The sequence below is a fragment of the Nuphar pumila genome, chromosome 2, assembly GCF_984573655.1.
Source record: "Nuphar pumila chromosome 2, dmNupPumi1.hap1.1, whole genome shotgun sequence".
Classification (NCBI taxonomy): Eukaryota; Viridiplantae; Streptophyta; class Magnoliopsida; order Nymphaeales; family Nymphaeaceae; genus Nuphar; species Nuphar pumila.
Window position 1 is genome coordinate 14,607,914 of NC_143250.1, and position 27,837 is coordinate 14,635,750.

The following is a 27,837-nucleotide window of genomic DNA, read 5'->3' on the forward strand; positions in this document are numbered from 1 at the left end:
TTTGAAAGATTTATTTCGTAAATTTTGATCCCTATAGTTACAAGTCATATACATTACAAACAGTTGCCCTTGTTAAGGGTTTTTTTTCGTTTTTCCTAGCTTAATAACCAGGTGTCCTAAATCCTAATTCTCAACAGGTCACCTTCTCAATAATATGAAGGGCACTTTGCCTTGTTTCTTGTACTTGTTATGCACCAAGTATTATACACCCTCAGACATCGTACACCATGCCTACTTTGATCAAGGAAGCATGTGGTATCCCTAGAGCCACCCAGTGACCCCGGCAATTCCGCTGCAGGAACCCATATATACAATTCACAATGAACTTCTTGATACCTGAAGATGTCACTTTTGCTTTCACATGAGTATGGCCCATGATATAGGCCACCCCTGATTCCCTAGCCTCCAATAGCTCCCTAACCTCATTTCTCACCCCATCTTCATCCGGAATGAGGAACCTAACTCCTTTACTACGTTCCACTGCAGTAGCCACAGTGTTAGAAGGTGTGCCAACCACACACATCCTCCCTCCCCACTCGTCCTCTTCCTCATGCTGTAAGAACTCAGAAATCTTCATGACTAACCTGTCCTCGAACTCAAAGCTATCATTATACACATCCTTGTAACCATACCGCACAATGCATCTAAATATCCAGTACTCCTTCGGTCCAACCCGGCCTATAAGAAACTGCTCCGATGGCGGGATCCTTGGCACCTCAACGGACTTGATGCTGACAAAGATGAGTACCCGGTGGAATGCGGGGAAGTGGGTGACGAAGTGGCCAAAGGTTAGAGGGACACCAGAAACCATGTCGGAGTAAACAAAGCATATTCCGGGGACCCTTACCATGCCCAGGCTGGGACCTAGGCTCAACAGCCTCTCTAGACACACCTTGTTCTCAACCTCATACTCTTGCTTCTTGAAGCTGCCGTAATACCAAATGCACATGATTGACATGAATATGAGTGAGAGGAGCAAGGGCAGCCAACCCCCCTTAGGTACTTTGATGAGGCAGGCAGAGAGGTAGAAGAGCTCAAGAGAGCCAAAGATGAGTAAAAAAGCAAGGGCCTCAAAGATTGTTCTCTTCCACACAATGAGAATCACTAGGGACATTATGCATGTTGTGACAAACATTACAGTGATCACAGCAAGCCCTGTCTTAAACAAAAAAAGGAAAGAGAGTTAAAAGAACAGAAAAATTGAACACACACAAAAAAAAGAGTAAATACACCATGACCAGGACCTAGATGGGCCAGTCCCATCTCAGAGATTAACCTAACATGCTTATCACCGCTTGGGGAGTGGATCGGATCCTTTCGATAATATGACACAAAAGCAAGAAAAAAGGCCCTACAGTTATGCACATCATGCCTGCAGTAAGTTCATTTAGAAGTCCAAAAGAAAAAATCCTAATGAACCAATTTACCCAAAAGTTTATCATGGCTTAATGAAGCTTAGATCACCTGAATAACCAACCAAGTTTATTGGCAAAATTCAGTTATGAATCTTGAAGCTCATCAATGAAGTGAACCTTTGTGCTTCGTGACCTTCGTAGCTCATTGTGTAGCCTTAACTACAAGGTAATTGAACACCAGAATTGTGACCACATTATACTGCGATACGCACCGACATATCTAATAAAGCTGTGCTACTAACATAAACGTTCAAATTAAGGAATTCCTACTTCATATTGTTAGTGAAAACACCAACAAGGTGAAGGGAAAAAAAAGAAAGGTCTGGACTTCCCATTGTAGCCTATAAAGGCGTACTAGAATCAGATATAGGAGGGAATCATACAAAAATAAAGCCAGATGTAACGAGAGTGAGTGGCAGATTGAATGCCGATGAGATGAGTCGATGACTAAAGCATTTGCATTTACATGACCAACAAGATCACTAAATGGCAAGCACATGATGTGCCCTAATTATCTTAAAAACTGGGAGCCTTGCATGATCAATCTTTCATTGAGAAGTGCCGCCAAATGAGAGTGACTATGCAGTATATTTCCATTATCTCAAACAGGGCAGCCTACATGATGTGCCCATCCAACTACGCTTGTGGGTTCAAAACCCCCTAGTCAGAATTCATAAGGGCAGGTCGTATTAACCAAATGTGACCCTGTAGATGTGTTCAGCACGCCAACGCTTAGATCATGTTCTTTTGACATAAAAGCTTGAATTTTCTTTTAGGGGTAAAAATTGGGCAGATTGTAAGCCATCGATTTTTAAATTACATGCCCAAAAAACATGATCAAAGGCTGATGCCTACATAACCAAGCATGTAGTTCACATCTGGTGGGTCCGATCTAAAGAAAAAAAAAATTACTGTTTTCTACTCATGGGTTTGGACTCCATCAGTGTAGCGAATGTTTAACCCATGTAACTCGTCTTTTCATGAACCTTGGTTAACCATATGACAAGAAAAAAAATGTAATTCATGCCTCTTTGGAGCAAATTAAGAAGACATTACATACCAAGGATTGGAGTTTAGGATCTTACCGTAGGCATTTCCGATCATGTCTGTGTTCCTAAAGCCCACGGTAACAGCCAGGCACATGCACATGAGTAACCAGTTGATCTCAGGGATGTAAATCTGACCATGGATTTGGTTAGATGTGTGGATCACCTTCACTCGCGGGAAGCAGTTGAGAGAAGTACACTGATTAATTAAGGAGAAGGTGGCTGATATTATGGCCTGACTAGCCACCGCAGTAGCTAATGTAGCGATGATAAACACGGGCCAGAAAACAAATTCTACAAAAGGAAAAAAGAAGGAAATAAATACGTATTTTCATGATTGAGCTGCGCCAAAATAAAGTGCGGTGCATGATCCTAGGACCTATATCATGGTGACAGGCATTTTTAATGAAATATTATTGTTAACAATAAAATAATATTTAAAAATATTAAATAAATTAGTCTCGTGATCGTGTCAGTCGTGTCTGACTCGTGCCATCCATGGCACGACCCTAACTTGCGTGTCATTGGGACATAGATGTCAGGTAAACTGGTAATTTGAAAAGGGAAGTGAGAAAATTACTGTAAACTACTTTTCACAGGGTAGAAGGCATGACTCTCGATTCAGTGGAATTGGCCTTGAACCACATGGAGAAACTAAGAAGAGTAGAGAGTCTTGCCTGGAATGGACTTGAAGAAGCTTCTTTGAAGGTCGGCCTTGTGCTGTGTGAGATAAGCTGCTTCACCCATGTAGGCTAGGACCAAGCAAGGGTACACCACTCCAGTAAACGCCATCTGACAATAACGACCTATTAGAAACCATAGAATATCTCATGACATACCCGGACGCCACATTGTCACGGCCGGTGACGGATAAAGTCCGGCACAACATGCACAGAGGTGCGGAGCCGAATCCAAATCCAATAAAGCAAACACATCCCAATTAATAATCCAATTTGGATTTTGTATGAAGATTCACATTTTCGAGTTCAAGTCTGAATCGAATCTGAATCCGACAGATTATCCAACCTGATTACATACAAAAATTTATCTAATTAGCTAATTGGAATCGGTATTACCCTTTTCCCATCTGACTCCGAATCTGAAACTAATTAGGCTGATCTGATAAGGTTGGATTCGGAAATGACTAGATTTGACCCGAGTCAGACCATGGGGGCCAGACTGAAAGCTCATTTGCCAATGAGCCCTTACACATGAACTCAAAACAAGAATGTAGCATACTTCCCTTTAGGAATTTATGGACACACAACCTCAGTTGCTTAGAAATTAAAATGGGTATTTGCTAGGTTTGAAAACTTGAAAGTCTTACCCTGATTGAAAGCTGTGAGAAATGCCCTAGATCCGCAAACATGGCCTCAGCACCTGACCACCAAAAGCAATAAACAATCATGTCATATGCTTTTAAAGCAATTCAACTAACTAACCAAACATATCCTAGTTGTTGAAAGGCACACGTTCCTTCCTTAGCCTGGTGCATCATTTTGACCATACATTTTTGAAGGGTAATTCAATAATATAGTAAGTTTTTATTTTATACCCTTCTATAATGAAAGGACACTTTCCATTCACAATAAAGCTTTTGCAGTGCAAAATACAGACCAATACATATTTTCCACACTAGTGAAGCAGATAGAATTTTCCCAGTGTCTAATAGAAACGCATTTAAGTTTTATGATAGGTAGGCGAATTTACATGGATTAACTCAAGGCCATCTGAGGTTAACTAGATGGATGTATAGTGGGTGTGTGTTTTTGTTTGAAAGGATAATGGGTGTGTTTTTGTCAATTTACAAAAAAAGATTGGATTGTTTTTGGGAATATTAGATGGATGGTTCCTGAATTGGAATCATTAGTAAATAAAGGTGTCAAAGGTCGGGTTTGATGGGACCCGACCCACACCAAACGTCTGAGGATCATCAACCTAAGAAGAGGTCCAAGTAAGCGGAGCGTGTAGCTTTGGATACAGGCGTGGGAGAATTTAAGCTGAATGTGGGGGATGGAGAGGAAGATCTTAAGGAGATTGAAGCCAACCAAGAAGGACTCGGGAGTGCCTTGGACGATTGCCTTGGAAGAGGTCAAGGCAGGGATGGCTCGTGTGGAGACATCACTCAAGGAAGAAGTAAAAGGGTTAGGGTCAGGATTTCCTGATAAATAAGTAGATCTGATTATAATCTGGGTCAGACTCAAAGGCTCAGATTAATATATGGAGATGGGTATGGTTTGTAAAATTTCATACCAAACCGGGGCCGACCTGAGTTCCGACTAAGATCTGCAAATTTTCAATGTAAAAAAGACAAAAAAGTTTATTTTACTAGGTAGGGTCTGGGTCTGGTTCATCTAATCCTTATAGGATCCAGATATGCTTTCTCTTATGATGGATCTGGTTGAACCCAGATCTGGACCCAGTACCAGCAACTCAAATCAGATCTGAGTTTGATCTCACCAGGATCGAAACCCAACCCAAACCGTTGACACCCCTATCCGCAAACAAATGGGTCGGCTTATGAAATTTTCCCTATAGTTTTCACGAGGTAAGGCCAGTTGGGATACAAACATGAGCAATCCCATAACTAAGCTCATAACACCAATTATATGGTGCTGATCGAGTAAGGCACGCGTTCAGGTGTTGTGGTCTAGATCCAACGCTGCCCATGTGACCGCTTGTGACATTGCTGATGACTGGATCCCATTATCATGAGGGACCATACAATCGAGCACACCATTGACTAGGTTGGAGTCAAGCAGGCCCAGTCAAACAAAACCAGATAGAACCAAGTTTTGAATCTCAGCCCGACTCCAATCCGATAATCTTGAGCCTCCAACTCAACATTACGGACATGCGTTGGTTTATGGTGGATACCTGACCCGACCCGACCCGACCCGACCCGACCCAACCCAACGGGAACCCAAACATTCGAGGCTGAGCATGAAAAGTTCCCATCTGAATATTGTTCAGGTCGATCTGAACACAACCCTAATAATATGCAGACCAGGTTTGGTACTCGTTTTCTTGATCCGATATAATCCATGTCAGGAACGGGTACCCGAACTTGACTTGAGCAGGTTCAGGTAATCCCTCATTGAACACAAGCCCAGGTCATTCACAACCCCAGTTAAAAGGGGAAAAAGATCAAATGCAATCACATTGCACATTTTAGATGTGCTGCTGTACCTGAACACCCACCACCATCTGCTGTTAGGCTGACAGGCTGTATGGGAAAGATGAAAGGTGCCGGGGCAGCACATAAAAAAATATGCAATGTGATTGCACCTGATCCAGTCTCCGTGGCGGCGCATAAAAAGATGTGCAATGTGATTGCACCTGATCCAGACTCGTTGGAAGGGGTTATCATACCTGTGATGCAGAGGACAATGCCCCCGAGGGAGCTCCATCCATCCTTGCCGGGCTTCTTGAGCAGATCCCTAACGTAGTAAGGCGACAAAGCGCGGATGATCCTAGGGTTCCACCGGAATATGTTGTATACGCCCACACCACCGATGCAAAGGAGCCATACGATCAAGATGGGTGCGAACATAAAGCCCACCCGGTGCGTTCCATAGTGTTGAAGAGCGAACAAGGCCACCAGAACAAGGCACGCAAAGCAGACTGTAAAATCTGCATTAAATGGTGGTCACATGGATCAGAGACCCAAAAATGAATACAAAACAAATGCTGCTTCTGAAATCGCAAAGGCAACCTCATATAGAAGCTCCGCTTGTTTGGTAGGAGCAGTTAGTGTACGTCACCTTGTCTTGGGACGTTGCAAGTTCAAAACCCAACCAATGGTATGAGTTGTATTAACTGGTGGGGGGTCTTTCTGCCTGACCCCAGCTTTCTTCGTAAAAAAAAAAATGTAGGTATCTTTTCCAACAAAAAAAAAAAAAAACACTCATAGAGAACCACATCACGTTATCTGACTGCATGCAATAGTGAATACATACAGTCGGTTATGGCCTAAAGGTATTCAGACTCCGAATGGATCCAAAAATCCATAACCAAATCTGGATCTGCATTTTACTTGTAATCATTCGGACGTTAGTCTGACTCAGATGCAAAACTCTGAAACTAAATCCAAATCAGATTATTGATCATCCCACTAAATGACATCCGGTCCCATATCAGACCGCAAATTTGGCATCCCTAAGAGCAGCCCTTTGTCAAGTCTTGAGCCGACAGTGAGTCAAGCAGCTTTGTGACAGTGTCACACATCTTTTATTTACTTATGTTTTGTTTTTTTCATAACCCGAAGAAGCAGCACCCAGCATCAAGCCTGGTCGAGCTGGCTTGACACAGATCCTCCTTTTTTTCTTTGAAATCAAGACCGTCCCATAGTCTTGAACTTTATGTAAGCATGACACCAGCATTTTTTATGGGCCCACTGTAAGTGGTGAAGTCCATGGACGGTGGTGGTTTCAAAATACAAACCCCCCCAACCAGTTAAAACCAAGTCATCGTTGACTGGGAACTGGATGAGGGAAGAAGATCCAGTTTTACGGTCAGGCTCAGAGTCTTGTATCCATAGTGATCCAAGCACCATGCCACGTGCCGCAGCTATGGCCCACCCTCACCCCAAAACTTGGTGGCGTCAGTCAAGTGCCATCGAGCCCCAGTGGACCAAGCTGGGGGCGGTGGGTTCCAGCATAATAAAGTATGTTTGTCCCACTATGGTAAGGCGTTAAAGTCAAAATTAAGGTCCAAAAGTCTGTTGCTTACTTTCATGCAGATATGGAAACTTGATCTTCAAACCAGAGACGGCAGAGAGCACTGAGAAAAAAACAGAACGAGTCTTAGTTGAAGCAGTGGAAACTATAATTATACCATACCGTGCCATAATCAAATACCAACAATAATAATAAATGCATGCACAGTGTGTTCACAGTTGACAGAAAAAAAAAAGTTGGGAACCAATGCACGGAGACCCCACATTGCAGTTCACTTTTGAGCTACGTCACAAAGATACGCGGATGGCGCGGAACACGACTCGAGTTCGACATGCATGTTTGAAAATTTTCTGAAAAATAGGAATCGTTGACAGATAAATTTTTTTATTATCAATAAAAAATTATATTATTTATACTTTAAAATATACAATATATTTTTACTAAAATCTCATTAAAAAATACTACATAAATGTTTACACGTGTCAGTATGTGTCCGTATCGTGTCGCCCGCACTCGTTATTAAGTGGTCTATTGATTATCTCCTCATCGACCACAGCCAATCGCGTGACAACATTTGAGCTCTGTTTTGTTAAGTGAGGAGAAGGTTTCCAAGGGACTTTTCCCATGAAACACTAGTGATCAGATTCAAGAAAAAGAAAAACAGAAAGGGTATTCTCAATTGCTTTTTTATGGTAAGGACCAAGCAATGGTTTCATTTTCCTGACGATGTCGTTTTCACATGTAAGAAGAAATTCAAATGCAAACGTACATTCTCCCATGTTCCCCTCATTCGGTGGGCAATTTCACGCACTTTTCCTAGGCCCACCCACTCACTTTCATTCATGCTGGGAACCGAATAGAATGAAATTCTCTTCCACACCTACTTCACACTTTACGTGCCTGGACGAGAGCGGATCAGGTCCTTCGATGCCGTCCATCATGAAAATGAACGGCACCCAGAACCTAGCAAATGCTTATATTTTGAACGAATTTCAGATGTCCATCTATCAGCCGTTCATCTAGAAAGTGAATGACACCACCACTTCTTGTGAGAAATAGACTTTTTTTTTTTTAATTCATGTTTTTTGGGCAAAATATCGGCAAACATAAACAGATTTAAAAAGATTAAAAATAAATTTTATGAAGATATACAAATAAAAAATACTTGAAATAAAAACACGTGTTTTTTCACGATAAATACCCATTAAAAACGTATATATCATGCTTAAATCAATATATTTATGTTTTTTTTTTTTGCAAAAAAACATGATATTTTGCAAATATCGTGATAAATTACCACTTAAAAATGTCAGGAAATTTTCCGCGATATTTTCACAATTTTTTTTTATGAATACTCGCGATATTTGTCGGACTGGACACATAGAGGTGGAGAGTGCCGTTTTTGAAAGGTTTTAGGTGCCATTCATTTTCGTGGTGGACAGCATTCATTACACATATTTGCCTCCAAGGCTCCTGGGACCAGATCGATCCACTAGGCCTGGACAGGTCCTCCCAAGAATGGTTAAATCACAAAATTTTGTGTTTTGTCAACAGTTGATGTTTAAATAGCCAAAAAGCCAAGTCCAAAAAATGAATGATCAAGATCACATCTGTGGAGTCCGATTTGATCAAAAAACTAATTGCATCAATGAAATTCCAAGGAGGGGGTATGAAGATGGGGGTGAGCGGAACCGACAATTGGGTTGAAGGTTGATCACGGTCAAATGGTTACACACACGTACACATCGAACAGATATTAATGCTAACACATGCACAGGCGTTGAACAATGATGAGAGTCCAAGATAACCATACCAGACATTGTTGGGGTGAGCACTCCATCACCGATGACCATGCTGGTCCCCAGCATCACAACTAGAAGCATCCCCACCCGGGAACTCCGGTACTTCTCGAAGAACTCTTTGAGAAATGCACTGGTCCTTGTGTCCTCCCAAGAAGCCTCCCTGTTGTAAGCCGAAAGCTGCTCGTGCGCTTCCTGGGGAGTGTTGAGGAGGCTGAGTCTAGAGTGCCGACTGAGAAGGGAGTACAGTGCAAATGTGCCACCTGCACCACAAAACACATGAGCTAGTGTCTCTAAGGGCTTGTTTAATGCTCATCCAAGATTGGACAAAACAAACAAAGATAATGACAAAATATAAAGAACTTGAAAGAAGAAGTGAGAACAAGTGTTAACGTGGTTCGGCGTTGAGCCTACATCCACGGGAGAAAATACACAGGATCATGTTATTTCTTTCATACCATGTCAACAGTCACAGCACGGGTATTTATAAGAGGCAATAAGCGACAACAGCATTATCCTTGGTGATACTAGGGATCAAATGTGATAGTCTATGTGGCCATAAACAGCATAGATCAGTCTCATCCACGAACAAGGGCCTTGTTCCCGTTCGTGGATGAACCTGAACATTTTTATAAACCGTTTTTCAAAAAGCATCCTTATCAAAATCCTTGGTCCACCGAGATCCTCTCCCAGCCGGCGCAACTGCGCGTTGAGCTTGAGAGAATCCAAGAGAGAAAGCAGCCTATAAAGAGGTGTGCTCGGCATACAAAAAATACAGACTTGAAATTGAAGCTCTCTTGAAGCAAACCTCAGAAAAGCCTTCCATATTTTTTTTTCTTCTTTCGCTGTGTTTTTTTCCTCTTTGCTGATCTTGAAGGTTGCGATTGATAAATTCTTCCTTCATCAAGGACCAACAGTGGTATCAGAGTCAGGCTAGGTCCCAAATCATAACATGTGGTCTGAAGCAGACGATCTCTCCTCCGGTTCCCGCACATCATTGTCTGTAAAACCAGGTAAGATTTTTTCCTTTTGGGTTAAAATGATTTTTTTTTAAAGGGTTGTGTATGCGAAATAACACACCAAAGCTTATTTGAAAACTGCTCAAGTCCCTGTTAGGACCTCGACATACAAAGGTCATTCTTTGCAAATAAGCTTGTATATGTTTCATTTGAAACTAAAAAACTAGCATACTTATCTTCAAACTTAGTTGAATGTTAGACATAAAATATATATACATATATATTCTGTCGACAGGATATATTCAGGTTGACACTGTTTTTTCAGCATCACCTTGAAACCCTGCCCTTTTCTGTTCCTCTCTCAGAATGACAGGTTGGAAGACAACCATCAGCGTATCTCTCAATAAAACACCACCTAAGACCGACTGGAAGACAACCACCGGCATAGTGAGCCTTAACCCAAAACTGGGAAGCTCGTTAAAAAAATAATAATAATAAATCACAACACAGAGAAACCCAGACAGACGAAAAATAGGGTTTTTACCAAAGGCATCTAGGGTTGGGGCTCAGAAACTAGTAGCATGCAACCGAATCTACAAACCCAAACCTCCTTTGAGCCAGAGTATCGCTAGAAAAATCTCCGGCAGACCTGTACCTCTGAGCAACCGAGAGAGAAGAGAGAAAAAATATCAAAACACTGAGAAACTAGTAGCCTGCAACCAGATCTACAAACCCAAACCTCCTTTGAGCTGGAGTGTCATAAAAAAAATCTCCAACAGACCTGTACCTATGAGAAACCAAGAGAGGAAAGAGGAAAAAATATCAAAACACTTAGAAAATAGTAGTCTGAACCAGATCTACAAACCCAAGCCTCTAGTAAGCTGGAGTGTCGCTGGGATCAGTCGGAAAGACCATTGGCGACGCTACCTCCCTGAAGTCGGTCGAGAGAGGAGAGAGAACCAGCAAAAGAAAATTGAAAAAAAAAAACTCGAAAAGGTTTTTTTATACCATGATCTGAAAAATTTCAGTTTCAACCTGAAACTTTCGGATATTTTTAAAAAATGGGTTAAAGTTTAAAAACTTTTATCCCGCGGTCTTTTCTTTTCAAAAATTGCAAAAAAATGGTTTGTGTTTTTTGGAATTTCATAAACTATTTTAATTTTTACAAAATTTACTTATGAGTACCCAGGTCTTTCTGAAAATCATAGAAAGAGGTTTGTCCAAGAAAAAAGAAGAAGGCATTTTTTGTTTATCACTAAGGAGGGTGCACTCTTTAAGGTTTTGAATTTGTGAATTAACTCACTCTTTATTTTTGTATCTCCTTTTTCTTTTGTCTGAATTTGCTGAACTTGTCAAAACCAGTCTTAAGAAAATGGTCAGTCGAGTGTGCGCTTCTAACTAGCCAAAACTAACAAATTGAGTGAAACAAACTTTGCCATCTGGAAAAGGCATATACCCTTAGCCCTTACCTTAGAAGGTCTAGAGTGCGTCCTAAATGCCCCTGTATCTAAGTCTGAAGAACCCCCAACTAAGGACGAAAAAAAATAATGAAAAGTTTTTGAAGGATGACTTAATGGCTAGGACTATCATGCTTACCTACATGGATGATGACCTAATTAGGGTGTTTAAAGATTACACCTCAGCAAAAGATAATGATGGAAGCAATTGCTGCAAAATATGACACAACATCTGAGGTTCACATCCAACTACTGTTAGAGCAATATAACTCGTATAGAATGAAAGAAAATGCGACTGTAGTGGACCATGTCAATATGATGTTAGTCATGGCAAAAGATCTAACCATAGTCGGAAATGTTATTCCAGACCGTATGCAAGTATCCACTATCCTAAACAGCCTACCACCTTCCTGAAAGATGGTAACTACTTCCCTTAGGTTAAACTCCAAAAATCTTAACCTAACCGAGTTGCCCCTGCAATTAACCATAAAACAAGAACACATGAACAAAGAGAAAAAAATCTGAGCTGTTGATTGCTCAAGAGACACCCACTAGTAGACGAGTACCTTTTAAAACCAATAACTTTAAGAAAAAAGGTAATGGCAAGTTCAACAAAGGACAGAGCTCAGGTTTTCGCAAACCCTAAAAGAACAATAACTCCCAAGTCAAGTGCTTCAAGTGTGGAAAATTGGGTCACATCCAGAGAAACCGCAGAACCAAGATTTCAAACAAGACTTATGGGAATAATCGATACAACAACGTCAACCATAAAAAAAGTGACAACAAAGAGGTTGTTTGTGTTGTGTCGGAATACCACTTTGCGAATGAGGAGCTTTCAGGGTGGTGGGTAGACTCAGGAGCTACTCGTCACATAGCCAAAACTACCATTGGGGTTGTGGATCTAAAAGAGCTGAAACCTGGTGAACATAAAGTCTATGAGAAACAACTCCTATTGTGATGTGCTAGGAATTAGATCCTATAGATTGAACATTGGTGGAACAAGTGTCTTGTTTAATGATGTTCTGTATGTAACTTCTATGAGAAGGAATCTAGTGTCTGTGTCAACCCTCACTAGAAAAGGGTTTGAGGTCAGGTTTGTCCTGGTAAAGTCATTGTGGGTAAACATGGTAGAGTTTTGTTTGAGGGCAGGTATGTAAAAGAACACATGTTCAAATTATGTGACAATAAAGAAACTTTTTCTGTCTATATTGATTGTGCCTTTAGCGTTGATATAAATACATGGCATAAAAGATTAGGTCACATAAGTATAAAAAAAATGAAAAAATGGCCCAACAAGGCATTATTCCTGCTTTTGATGAGTCTCACTTTGAAAATGTGAGTCTTGTATATATGAAAAGATGACAAGAAAACCCTTCCCATCAAATGTTGTGCGAGCTAATAAACTATTAAAAATAATTCATACAGACATTTGTGGACCATTTAAGGTCCAAACTCACAGTGATATGTTATATTATATAACATTCATTGATAATTTCTCGAGGTATGGATACTTGTATCTTATCAGACAAAATTTTGAAACACTCAAGACATTCAAAATATATAAAAGTGAAGTTGAAAGACAACTTGGAAGAAATATAAAGAAAATAAGGTCAGATAGAGGCGGTGAATACACCTCTAATGAATTCTGTGAGTTCTGTAAAGATATTGACATTGATAGGGAAAGAACCATGCTAAGAACACCTCAAAAAGATGGTGTTGCAGAAAGATGTAACAAAACACTCTTGAACATGGCCAGATCCATGTTGGCAGGTGCATAATTACCCAAAAGTATTTTTGGGAGAAGTTGTGAGTACAACTATGTATACAATGAACCAACTGCAGAATAGTTTGATTTACTAGATGATGATGAGCAGTTAGGCAATGAACCAATTGCAGAACAGTTTGGTAAAGAACCAACTTTGGAACAGTCAGACAATAAACCTACTGATTCCGATCCCTCTACTTCTCAAAGATTGAGTGGTCATAAAATGATTAGAGCTCCTCCATCCTATTTGGATGATTATTATGTATTTTTGTCTGAGGAACTATGTTATTTAGTGGACCTGGATGAAATGACCGATAACTTGACATATTCTGATGCAATAAAATCACATGAAGCATCAGAATGGAAGAAAGCTATGGATGAGAAAATAAAATCTATTGAAAAGAATAAGCTCTGAGAATTGACCGATCTTCCTGAAGGGAGAAAACCTGTTGGATGCAAGTGGGTTCTAAAGAAAAAATACAAATCTGATGGAACCATAAAAAAAATTAAGGTTAGACTGGTGGCTAAAGGTTTCGCCCCAAAAAGAGGGAATTGATTACACAAAAACCTATTCACCAGTGGCCAAGTTTGCATCCATAAGGATAATTTTGTTCATAGCAACTTTTTTCGATCTTGATGTATGGCAGATGGATGTAAAAACTGCCTTCTTGAATAATGACTTAAAAGAAACCATTTATATGGTTCAACCAGAGGGTTATGTCACAGATAGTGACAATATACAAGTTGAGAAAATTCTTGTACGAACTTAAACAATCACAAAGACAGTGATATTTGACTTTTCATAATGCAATAATCAAGATTGGGTATGTAGCCAATCAGTTAGATCACTGTGTTTATGTTTGGAAAAGTGGGAGTCACTTTTGCATTCTGTCGTTATACGTAGATATATATTATTAATCGAGAATAATAATGAAATGATAGTCAATTCAAAAAACTGGTTGTATACTAACTTTGAAATGAAAGATATGGGTGAAGCCTCGTATATTCTAAGCATTAAAATTACCCAAGACAGAAAATCAAGAATTCTCAGCTTAAATAAAAAAAGATACATTGACTATATCTTAAAGAAATATAGAATGCATGACTCAAAACTCATTGGTACTCTTGTTGCTAAAGGAGTAAATTTGAGTAAAAGTGACTGCCCATCAAAAGGCCAACAAAAATTTGACGTAACATATGCTCAAGCTGTTGGAAGCATAATGTATCTTATGTTGTATACAAGACCGGATATAAGCTTTGTTGTTGGTCTTGCAAGTAGATACCAAAGTAATCCTGGTTGGCCTCACTGAAAATCAGTAAAAAGAATATTCCGATACTTGTTGCGAATCATTTGAATGTATTGTAATACTTGTTGCGAATCATTTGAATGTATTGCAATACTTGATGCAAATGATTTGAATGTATTGTAATACTTGATGCAAATGATTTGAATGTATTGTAATACTTGATGCAAATGATTTGAATGTATTGTATGACATTTGTTATTTGTTAGAATATGGTTCGTGGAGGTTACAATGGTCGTTCATCCAGTAGTAGTCAAGCTCAGCCTTCATCTTCACGGGCTCCTATGATAGGTATATCATTTAACTAATTGGATGCTTGATTAGTTGAAATGTGCATTCTGAGAATTTCTAACGTATTTTTTTACAGATGATGTTTCGCCTGTACACGACCCACCTACACTAGTTGATCACACAAGATGCAGGGTCTTCTCAGTCTGACACAAGAAGACTCATTCGAATAATGTACATCGATAATCGACCATAAGTATTTCATTTTCAATTATTGCATATCTTATAAATATTTTATATTGATATTTACTGTGTACCAATTCATATACAGCACGAGGTTTGAGCCACAAGAAGTAGTACGCGAGATTAAGAATTCACTTCTTCAATATCTACCAGGACCAGTTGCTCAATGAAAAAAGTATCCAAAAGAGGTGATAGACATATTGTGGTCCTTATTCACGGTATACAATTGTTTGCCATAGTTAACGTGTTTCATATATTTTTTTTTATAATCATGTCTACTAACTTTTTGAAAATATATATAGGCTTCGAATCGCTTCGCGACTACGGTGGATGAACATGATGCAAGAAAGGTGTGGCAGATGGTGACTGCCAATCGATTTGCAGACATGCTGCACAATATGAATACTGCAGCAAAGAAAACATCTGACGGAATAGATGATCCACTACAGTGGAAGGGTCATTGCCCTATTACAATAAGAAGAGATTATTGGGATGAAATGTGCGACAAGTGAGCGAGGGATGCATTTCGAAATCGCTCTGCGAAAGCTGCATAAAATCGAACGAAAATGCCCAAAGCCCATCTACACACAGGTAGAACTAAGACTTTTGGGAGCCACCTGAAGAAAATGGTAACTCATCAATATATAATATTAATTTTATAAGTATTGTTGCAAATTTGTTAACTAAATCTTTTATCATTTAACTTCACAGGAAGAAAAAAAAAGAGACATTGTACCATATAAGGATGTGTTTGTTGAAACACATAAACGAAAAATCACGGGAGACTTTGTATCAAAGAAGGCGAGAACGACAACAGTATGTATTTATTATATTAATAATCATTGCAATATGCAAGTTATCATAATGTTATCATTAATTATTAATGCATACTTTAAACATTATTTTGTAGGAGACATATGAGCAACATATGGTAGAACGATATGATGATGACGCTACTCAGCATTCATCATTTGATCCTGCAGCATGAGTGACTGCAGCAGGTGAACCCAAAAAGGGTCGTGTGTTCGGGTTTGGGAGTAATATGAACACTTCACCTGTTATTGCTTCTTTCAGTTACGACTCACAGACTTCTTCCGTCGATATAAGCTCAAAGCAGCATCCTATTCTTTCCGGTGATGATGTACGCCAGATCATTAAGAACACAATGCGTGACTACTTTCATGAAACCGTCGCCGACGTTCTCCGAGTTGAGTTCAACAACTTTTTGCTGAACAGGAGAACTTCGATTGCAGGTCCCTCTCAGGTATGAAAGTTTCATGCAATATATTGCATGTCGTTAGATTTCATGTAACTTTGATTGCCTTAACATATTCAGTTTTTTTGACTGCCTTAAAACACATATGAACATGCTATAATCACATATTCAGTTTTTTGACTGTCGTAGAACACATATGAGCATACTAGAATCACATATACAACTTTTTGCCTGCCTTAGAGCACATATGAGCATGATAGAATCACATATAGAGTTTTTCTGACTGCCTTAGAACACATATGAGCATGCTATAATCACATATTCAGTTTTTTGACTGCCTTAGAACACATATGAGCATGATCGAATCAAATATATAGCTTTTTGCCTGTCTTAGAGCACATATGAGCATAGTAGAATCACATATGGAGTTTTTTGCCTGCCTTAGAGCATATATGAGTATGCTATAATCACATATAAAGTTTTTTGCCTGCCTTAGAGCACATATGAGCATGACAGAATCACATATAAAGTTTTTTTGACTGCCTTAGAACACATATGAGCATGCTATAATCACATATTCAATTTTTTGACTGCCTTAGAACACATACGAGCATGCTATAATCACATATTCAGTTTTTTGACTGCCTTAAAACATATATAAGCATGCTAGAATCACATATAGAGTTTTTTTACTGCCTTAGAACACATATCATTCATGATAGAATCACATATAGAGTTTTTTTACTGCCTTAGAACACATATCATTCATGATAGAATCACATATAGAGTTTTTCTGACTGCCTTAGAACACATATGAGCATGTTATAATCACATATTCAGTTTTTTGACTGCCTTAAAACACATATGAGCATGATCGAATCACATATATAACTTTTTGTCTGCCTTAGAGCACATATGAGCATGGTAGAATCACATATAGAGTTTTTCTGACTGCCTTAGAACACATATGAGCATGATATAATTACATATAGAGTTTCTTTACTGCCTTAGAACACATATCATTCATGATAGAATCACATATAAAGTTTTTTGTCTGTCATAGAGCACATATGAGCATGATAGAATCACATATAGAGTTTTTTTTACTGCCTGAGAACAGATATGAGCACATGATAGAATCACATATAGTATATAATTTATTTTAATATATTTTGTTTATCAATACTGACTGTTCTTTTCTTGTGTAGGTTGCTAGCGATAATCAGCGTAGCGGAGGTGAAGGGACAAATCAAGGCAATGAACAAGAAGACACACAAAATCTTGGCGATGATTAGATTAATGTGTTGAATTTGTTTTTTTTTTTTTGTTTCGAAAATGTAATTGTTGAATTGAAAATGATTAAACTTGTTAATTTTAAAGTGGAACGATTAATTGTTTTAGTTTCCTTTTATATGAAATTTTATGTGTACTTTGTTTTTTATTTACAGGAAATATAAATTGTAGCATTCTCGATATTTAATTTTCAAATAATTTTTTTTTTATTTTTTTCTTGTTTGTGACGGATTAACGATGGATATATACGTCGCTATACATATAATTTAGTGACGGCTTAGCAACGACTGTAAATCCTTCAAGCCGAGGTCACCGTTTAGTACCGACGGATTTACGACGGAATCCGTCGTTTGTTATTCCGTCACAATTAACGATGGAACTGACGACGGATTTATTCTGTCGCCAGTTAGCGTCGAAAAATTCGCGATGTAAGCTATCCGTCGCTACTTCGTCGCTAATCTGTCACTAAGCTGGTTAGCGACGGAATGAGGTCGTCGCTAATCCACTGCTTTGTTGTAGTGCTCGTCCTCTCTTTTTGCCATAGACTAGTGACACAGAGATGCGTGCGATGGTGGCTACGGGTTCGTCTGAGCCCGAGTCTGCTTTGATACCATGATGAAATAAAAAGAACTTGAAAGAAGAAGTGAGAACAAGTGTTAACGTGGTTCAGCGTTTGAGCCTACATCCACCACAGAAAATACACAGGATCAAGTTATTTCCTTCATACCATGTCACCGGTTACAGCACGGGTATTTATAAGAGGCAATAAGCGATAGGAGCAGGTGATATCAGGGATCAAATGTACAGAGGATAATTGCCTGTAAAAAGGTATGAAGATAACCGACTGATAAGGATATGCATGGTGATAACCGACTGATAAAAAAACACTCTGACAGCGACTTATGTGAAACGGAATTGGCAGTGTTAGGTAATTGTTGGGGAGAGTCCGGATGTGATCACATCGTGATCATGTTAGCCTTTTCAACAGATAACAAACAGAATGCATGTTCTGTAACAACTGCACTAAGTTCATGGTTTGTTTCGACTGTACAAGAAGCTGTGCATCTTGTGTCGAAGGTTTGTTTTATGCTGTGTCACGAACACACATGGATAATGGATCGGATAACTTCGTTTTAGATTGTACAAAGTTATCCGACCAACCATACTAGTCTTTTAACATGTTTATTATGGATTTTAGCCCCCAAATATGGATTTGAGATTGAATCTAAAAAAAACTAAAAAATGATTAAAATTAAAGTAACTTGAAAAAAAAATAAGAATTGATATATTTAATATAATGAAGTAGCTGTAGAATGACTAACCTTCACCGTTATCATCAGCCTGCAGAACGAAAATGATGTACTTGATGAGAGGGATAAGTGTCAGCGTCCAGAAGATGAGGGAAAGAACCCCAAAGATCTCATCGTCCTCCTCGTGAAGGCGCAACCTCCCGCTGAAAGTGCTCTTGAAGACGTAGATCGGGGAGGTGATGAGGTCCCCGTAGACTACCCCAAAAGTCTGGTATGCTAATACAAGTGTTGTCTTGTATTTCTCCTGTTATTACATCCCAAAAAATGAAAACGTCAATAACTAAATTAATATTTATGCATGATCATGGTTCCTTATTTCAATCTGTAGTCCATAAATGCTCGCTAAGTAAAACTTATAAAACATGGTGACTAACATTAGCAATCTATCAGACATGTAGTAATCTGTCAAATTAAGTTGAAGGAAACAAATATTAACAGCTGAAAACAATGACTCAGGTGTGTCCGTAGCTTTCCTGTGAGATGTGGGCCACTAAGGCAAGGCATGAGGGTTTCAAAAGTTTCAGGTACATTTTTATTGGAAGCACATATTGATACTGGATTCCAAAAAATAGTGATATGGGTTTACAATAAACGTTAATACAATTTCTAAAAAGAATTGGTACGAGTTTTGTATATTTTTTATAAATATACCTATAAATGAAAATAGTTAAACATAATATGTAAATCAATTAATTATTATTAGATAATAATTTTTATGAATTATAATATTTAAAATCTTAATAAAAATAACGTCTTTATAAAATGAAAACGTTGGTTTTATGCAAAAATGCTAATAAAAATGAACCTACAGAAAAGCGTTTATATAAATACCAGTATGTGGTACTGGTACCTTCTGATAAGTGATACACTAATAATGAAACTATGGTTATTAATGTACCATAAAGGAATTGAAATTAGACCCGAGGGGTTTGGCATAGTGGGATGGGGTCAAGACCGTTTGAGAGGCAGTCTAGGTTCAAATCCCATGAGCATCACCCAGCATAAGCCGAAACTTGATGACTCCTCGAGGTCGAGGAGTAAGCCCTCAGAGTGAGTTTTATGCTGACATGGACAGATACAGTAAGTACAGCAGGCTGAGCCAGCGGGACTAGGCCTCCGTGCTTGGAGCGGTTTCTCGGAGTAAAAAAAGGAATTGAAATTAGACTTTCAAACTTATTTTCATATCCAATAGTCTTGAGGGAGAGCGCCTCCCCAAGGAACCTAAAATAAAGATAGCAACGAGGAACTGGACTTAGATATTGAAACATATTTTTATAAAGATTTATATTTTTTATCCCTTTTTTTTTCGACAGAGAAAGCTGGGGTTAGGCAGACCCCTACCAGTTATACATCCATACCATTTGGGATTCGAACTTGCAACGTCCCAACATAAGGTGAGCTGCTCCTGAATCATGATGGACAGAGACTTCCCCAGTATCTAACACAAGCCCTTCCGCGTGACCATACAGCTACAACCGACGAAGTATGAGATTGGGCACACTCCCCATTATTGGTGACATTCGAAACAGCAACTAAAGATATGCATCGAAGGCTCTAGGGAGTCCACCTGATTAGGGATGGCAGTGGTCCCTGGCGGGGATGGATTTTATCCTCCACCCCCGCCTTCATCCCCGTTTCATGTCGTCCATCCACAGTTCAAAGGGGGGGTGGGGGGAAGTGGTTGGGGCGGGGTTGTGGTGGGGATGAGGCAGGGACGGGGCGGAGAAAAGTGCACGTCCATCCTCGCCTCCACCCCCAGACGGGTATGGATTTTAACCTTCATCCCTGCCTCCATCCCCGTTTCATACCCTTCATCCCGGGTCCAAACGGGGCGGGCCCCCGCTTTCCCCCGGTCCACTGCCATCCCTACACCTGATTGATAGGTCAAGTGGGCCTACAGCCAAGAAGATAGGCCTAATCCGCAAGGAGCCCCAGCTAGCCGTGAAAAAAAAACAAAAGAAAAAAGAAAAACGAGAAAAAGAGGAAGGAAAATCCACCAAGCGGGCACTCGGTTCACCCAGCAAATCAAAGACCCCTTGTTAGAGCAAGTTGCAGAATGCATTTGGCTCCTACTGTTCAACACAGTGATGAAAAATGATACTTTGAGATTGAACTCAAGTCAAAAGACCATTTAGTAACTTGACAAGAGAAGATTTCGATTCTGTGAAACGGTTTGAAGGGGATAAGAGGGGGAAACCAAATCTACTTCAGGGATATGTGAGGAGGGAATGAGCTGTCTTTATCTGCATATTGTCAAATTAGAAGGGAGAATGCGTCCATACGGTCTGATAGGTCTTGCGTTCATGGGGCTGTTTCTGGCTCCAGAGAATGGGCCATCACTCGATATTTATTAAATTTGGCTGGTCTGGGCCCATATTAAGAGTAATACAGCCAGTTGGTTTGGTGGGGTTAAAGGCCTTGGGTCCTCAAGTTGCTACTCCAACATAACAGACTCATAATGAAGCCCAACCAGAAGCTTCTCACAAAAGACAAGCCCGGGTGCGGGGGCTTGGTCTCTGGTCCGAATGAAGCCAGACGGATCACATTCTGTCAATCCGCAGTAAAGCACAAATAATGCTAAAAAAAGAAACCCCCACATTATGACCTTGTAGTCACCCACACGAATAACCAAATATAATAGGTTTAGGGGCCTTATTTATCATGTTATAATTGCTACACTTAAACTATAAATGCGTTATCTACAAAAAAACATGCTTTTTTTTCTTTTTTTATTAAGACAATTACATACCCACCTCTCTCCATGTTTCAGTTTTCAAAAGAAATCAACTTTTTTTTTCCTTTTTTTTTTAATGATGATCAAGGTAACACCCACAGGTTTCAATTATAATTCAATACATATAAACTCCTTTCCTTGTTTTTAATCCAACCACTTCCAATTGGTTATGGTAGATTTGTATTTGCACAATAGTGGTTAAAGGATAGTAGGATACCTTTCATGAATACGCAAAGTAGTATATGAATGAATTATCGGAAAAAGAATACGCTTGATATAAGTGTAAACAACCCCGTCTAAAACTAAATCCATTATAACTAATATCACGCAAATAACGTCCGAACATAATGTTTTAATGATGCATTTCAGGAAAGAAAAGAAACTGTTTCATCAACCTCTGAAAAAAGAAATAATCAAACAAATAAACCAACCTCTAAAAAAAAGCAATGCTTATCCGAAGCTGAAAAAAAAAACTCTAAGGCTATATCTGGGAGCCTTGCAATAGGATGGCAACATGGTTTCAGTGTGTTTCCAAAATGTCGTTTTGCCAATGTGTGATGTTGAGAGATGGAGTTGCCAAAAACATCCTCTCATGAAAAGGTGTTGAAATGTGGTGTTGGGCCTGCCAACACCAGTCCCAGCCCATTGTTTCAGCTATGCCACTGCTCCCAAACAGCAAGAGAGTGTGGGGGAGCACAACCTCCGATTCAAGGCTCCCAAACATAGCCTAAAACAAAGCAAAGAAAGGCAAAAGATGTGCACAGTGGGTTTCCTAAACTCCAAAAGATGTAGCATATGGATTGCGCTCAGTAATCAAAAGGAAGCCAGGAAAGCATAAATGAGACCGGAATTCACGGTGAACTCAAAAGCTTTGGCTTCTTTAATAAACTCCTATGAAAAAAGGGAAAAAGGAAACACAAAAGAGTCGGACTAAGGGTACGTTCGGTTGTGTTTTACAAAAATGAAAAACAATCACATGAGATTTGGAATATCATGAGATTCAAAATCATGTGATTTGGAATCTTATGTGATTCCAATTATCATGTTTGTTCAGTGTGCGGAAAGGAAATCATCCATGAGATTCACCTCTCTCAAAAAAAAAAAACAGGGGGTCGCCGGAGGAGCCCCTCCGGCGAGCTCCACCTCGGCTCAACCCTAGGAAGGTGATTGCAGAGACCCCTCCCAAAAAAAAGGAGGCAACGACAGGGGCTCACTCTTGTCTAGGTCGAATGGAGGGCATGGAGCTCGCCGGAGGTGCCCCTTCGGAAAGCTCCACCTGCCTCAACTCCTTCCCAGCGGCTGCAGCAACCCCAACCGAAAAAAAAAACAGGTTGAAACAGGGGCTCGTGCCTCCAGCGTGCTCCCCGTGTCTGGGTTGAAAGGAGGGTAGAGGAAGCTTGCCTCCGGCGTGCCCTCCACCTGCTTCAGCGCTTCCCGGCGGTTGCAGCAACCCCAACCCTCCCCAATAAAAAAATCCTACCTGAACTCCGGCAACCATCTTTGTTCTTCTATGAAACTTCTCCGGCAACCATCTTTGTTCTTCTATGGCACCTCTCCGGCCCGCTGGATGCAGGTGGAGTGGTGGGCTGCTGCTTTACCCCAACCCACGGTTTGTATGAGGCAAAGAAGAAGAAGAACGTATCCCGAATATAAGTAAAAAGGAACAAAAATAAGAAACATATAAAAATATAACCAAGACCTTTTCCCCCGAGATAAAACCGAAAACACATAAATATCGTCACATTCTAAACAAAAAACATCACGATATTTTCACCCTGGGCACAGAGTATGGAGCTGCAGTAGAGACAAGCCATGACCACCAAATTCGCCTTTTTGCTTACATTGAGTGGTGGACTTACTTCCCGTCTTCACACCCTTTGTTTAATCGAGCGGTTGCTGTTGGTGCGGTGTTGCTGGAGTGCAAGCTTTAAAGAATCCGCGGACCACTCAATGCCCCCACGCACATAAGTGGGAGCAACATACCGCACAATGAACGGCATAAAAGAAACTCTCATTCCACGCCGTTCATTTTACAATTTACATACCTCCGATGCCGTCCAATCAGACGATGGACGACATCCGAAAAACAAGCTGGGGCCTATTCAAGTGCTCGGAATCCCATCTATGGCGCTGAGGATGATGAACGGCATCCAGGACACCTTGGGCGCCGTTGACTTGATCCTTGGAAGTCATGGATGTGAACATGGGGAAAATTGGTCTAAGAAATCCCACCAACCCTACCCAGCTAGCCCACAGTCAATGTGACGCCAAAGACACTTCAGTCTACACTGACTGTATGTTATTCGCCATGTTGACCATGTGGGCTGCTGAGGGAGATCGCACTGTGGGACCCAAGCACCCAAGAAAAGACAGATAAGGAATGCCCCTTCAAGCAACGAAAATCACTCGAGCCGGGAAAACTTGGGGAGGAATTCAGTGGAAATAGCACGACTCGCCCGCCTTCCAAGCCTTTGTTGTAGACGAGGTCTCGAGAAAGTTCGATGAAAATTTCTGATTTTCTTTTGCAGGGTAAAGGATAGCTTAAGAAAGCGACGGAGGGGGTGATGGCGGTGGAAAAGATGGTGTGTATAAAGTAGACTTTGAGAAATTCTGAGTATATTCTATTGCCGGTATTAAAAAATATGACTAAACTGGCACCTTTGGAAGCAAGAAAATGAGTTGGAGGTAAATGATTTTCCTGGGAAGTGGTTAGAGGAAGATAAAGGAGAGAATTACTGAGAAAGGTAGAAAAAAAATCTGATTTGTTTTTTAGAGTTAAAATTTCTGGTTCGTCCTTAGATGAAACACAAAAATCAGAAAATATATATATATATATATATTTTTTTTGAGAATAATGAAGAAAGATTTTATTAGATCAAAGCTACCGCATAACACGAAGCAACCAATTGCAATAACTCACCAGAGACAGAGAGGGACCATTGAACACTTCGCACACCCTTTCCGAAAAGGGGTAAAATCGTATTAAAAATGTGCAATTGGCAGCATGGAGGAATATTTCATTCCGATTATTTTTGAATTTTTTAAATTCGTATTAAGAAAATTTACAAGATTTTTAAAAAGTATAAAGAAAAAAAAAGCGTTTGAGGAAACATGAATTTAGTGGTTTCAGTTTCACAAAATGAACAGAGCCATAAACTTCAAGAGACGAAAACCCGATCATGATTCAGAAAACCAAATTGGTTGCGAGAGAAGATGAAATCAATTAATTGTCACGTAATAACACCCCGTCTAAGCTCGTAACGCAACAAAGAGAAAAAAGCAAGAAATTGTTTTCATATTTCATAAAGTATTTCAAATCGAACAAGATTGCCATAAAAACATGAAAGATGGGCACTTAAATTTCTAAAATGCATAAAAAGCAATGAAATTCTGATAATTATCACTAAGGTGAAAAGATTTAAAAAATGCAACGAAGAGAAGTAGCTTACCAGAAACCGGAACGCCCGGGTCTGGTCGCGGGGAGGTCCAGACTCCATGTCCATATCTTGCGGTCACGAAAACCCTAACACGGAGAGGCCAAAAGACCGTCGGAGCACGCCGGAGACCACTCTTGTTCCTTCAAAGTGCAGTCTAGAGTTTTGAGCCCGAAGAGCGAAGCTAGTTAATGGCCAATCTCTCCGGAGAGCAGTAAGAGGACCACCTGATTTTGACCGGAAATCCGTACTATCCCCTTCAGTAAATCGTTCCTCCACTTTCTTCCAAAAAGCACTCTAGCAGCTGGGAAACGGGACGAGCACCTGATTTCCACAAGAAGACCCTGGTATTCGTTTCTTTTCTTGCAATAGATGCTATTGGGGGAACTAGGACTTCTGAAAATGGAAGAAATGGTCAGAGACAGTGGTCGAATTTCAGGTGAGGCTAAGAACTACCGATTCCAGTAGATCAACCCTTTCTGTAGTGAAATTTCGCCTGAAAATCTGGAGGACGACGAAAGACGAGTCAGATTTTGATCCAGGGAGATATTTTCTTGATTCAATGAGCCATTACTTATACCCAGGGCATCTGAGCACCAAAGAATCACAAGAATTTGAGGAAATTGAATTGAAGAGCTTTAGGGGAGGCAAACTCAGACAAAGAATTGAAGAACCGAAGCTCGACGTGTGAGGGCTCTCGTATTTATATGACAGAAGGGTAGGAAGTTCGGTGACGTCGCGAGAGCGGAGGGTGAAGGAAAAATTCGTGAGATATTTTTTCCCGCTAATATAAAAAACCAAAAAATGAAAAGGAGAAAGAAGAGAGCCGTGGCCCGTGGGCTCGGTTTTTCTCGTTCTAGAAAATTGATTGGAAATGATTTGCAACCGAGAATAGTTCCCAAAAAAAAAGTATCTGCGTTTGATGCTGCCACGTTTGAAGTTAGAAAACTTTTATGCCAAAATTATCTCCCCACATCAGACGGATCTGATTATGACAAATTATTCTGAAACAAATAAGATCCGAATGCCTATTCGGGCTGGGTTTCAATGTGCATGATGATGAGACTTTTTGGGTTGAGATTTGTATTTGAGAAAGGGTTGGATATGGGTCGTTCATCCTTGACTAACACTCAGATCTGGATCTTTTAATGGTTTGTATGATTATATACCTGGATCCAAATAGGACCTTACAGTGTTGTTCTGAACCGGGTTATGGTATGAAACTCTATAGGGATGGCAGTGGGGCGGGGGACAAGGTCTCCACCCCTGCCCCGCCTCAAGATTTTATCCTCCACCCCCGCCTCCATCCCCGGCGGTGATGGATTTTATCCTCCACCCCCGCCTTCATCCCCGTTTCATGTCCTCCATCCCCGGTTCAAACGGGGATGAGGCAGGGCGGGGCAGGGATATTGCGGGCAAAAGTGGTTGGGGCGGGGAAAAGTGCACGTCCATCCCCGCCTCCATCCCCAGACGGGGATGGATTTTAACCTTCGTCCCTGCCTCCATCCCCGTTTCATACCCTTCATCCCCGGTCCAAACGGGGTGAGGCGGGGCGGGGCCCCGCTTTCCCCGGGTCCACTGCCATCCCTAAAACTCTATGATAGTGAATATGTTGAGAAATGGATAAAAATATAACGACTTTTTTCAAGCGAAAAGGAAAAAACATGTGGGGTTATTTATAGGTTTGGATTTGAACATATTTTGTTATCTGAATTTGACCCAGATCCATTTAGATCTAGCTATATTTGTTCCAAAATCGGCCCAGATTCTGGTATACTATCCTGATTCAAGATACAGGTTGGATCTGGTTTGGATAGGATCAGAGCTCCGGCCCATTTGCATTTTTAATATGGGTGGCTCTCAGACTCTCACAGGCATCGTCAGATCGAGGACTTGGATTCGGGTCATGTTTAACACCCTTGCTGTTACATGTCTGATCAGGGGATCTTTGGTCCCATCCAGTCTGAACCAAGAGACTCCAAATCTACTTAGGCCTAGGGTACCCTATCACTAGGGGGTCCTGTGCCAAAATGAAATCAGTCGAATATCTAACCTGAACCCAACACATTGATTTACCCGTATACCACAAGGGTTTCCCGTAAAACAAAAAGGCATGATTTCCCTAAAGCCTCATTTGTTTCATACAACTTTCATGAGAATTCTTTCTCACTATCAATGGAACAAACATCAGATTATCATGGTAGGAAAGTACCAAGTAGACCTCAATCTTTTTTCATTACCTGCGGCTTTTTATGTGTAAATCTTTTCCTACTTCTCCCTATGAAAGCTTTCTCATAAGAAGGCTGAACTGACAGGATTTTTTTAAAAACCCGTGCCCATTCTTATGAAAAGCTTTTCCTATACTGAGAATGAAACAAACAAAGCCTAAGGAAGCATTTGCATCATGTGAAAAATTGCAAGTTTCTAACACTGAGATGGTATCCCATATGGTAAGCGGGGTCCTATGCTAAGCTGAAGGCCCATGTTTGAATCCCTCGGACACATGGGGCTTGAGAGATATCTGGTAGGGGTCCAACAGCTTCCCTTTCAAAAAAAAAAAAAAATTGCAAGTTTTTATGAAAATTAGGGATGGCAATGGATCGACCAAAAATAAGCCCCACCCCATCTTGCCTTGTTTGAACCGAGGATGAAGGACACGAAGCGGGGATGAAGGTGAAAATCAAAACTCATGAGAGGATGAAAGCAGGGATGGACTTATGTTTTTTCTCACCCCGCTCCGTTAGTAAAATAACTAAAATACTTTTAGGGATGGCAGTAGACTAGAAAGAAACGGGGCTCCACCACTCCTTGTCCTGTTTGAATCGGAGATGGAGGACATGAAACGGGGATGGAGGCAAGGATGAATATTAAAAACAAAACCCGTGTGGGGATGAAAGCGGAGATGGAGGGCAGAATTTTGAGACAGGGCAAGGGTGGAGACCTTGTCCCCGGCCT

General features: G+C 40.3%; 1 protein-coding gene across 2 annotated transcripts; it reads right to left on the reverse strand.

Moving 5' to 3' along the window:
* LOC149844837 (putative potassium transporter 13) lies at window positions 1-25,556 on the reverse strand. 2 transcript variants are annotated; one of them, XM_089995315.1, is made up of 9 exons: window positions 24,898-25,556; window positions 18,727-18,958; window positions 8,954-9,202; window positions 7,193-7,243; window positions 5,834-6,094; window positions 3,789-3,841; window positions 3,139-3,253; window positions 2,501-2,755; window positions 1-1,155 (listed from the first exon to the last, which is right to left on the reverse strand). In XM_089995315.1, the coding sequence occupies exons 1-9, from the start codon at window positions 24,949-24,951 to the stop codon at window positions 212-214; spliced, it is 2,214 nt and encodes a 737-aa protein (XP_089851441.1). In that variant the 5' UTR covers window positions 24,952-25,556; the 3' UTR covers window positions 1-211. The 2 variants fall into 2 exon arrangements, with proteins under 2 accessions (XP_089851441.1, XP_089851442.1); XM_089995316.1 differs by lacking the exon at window positions 24,898-25,556 and adding an exon at window positions 22,929-23,152.
* Window positions 25,557-27,837: the final 2,281 nt, after the last annotated feature.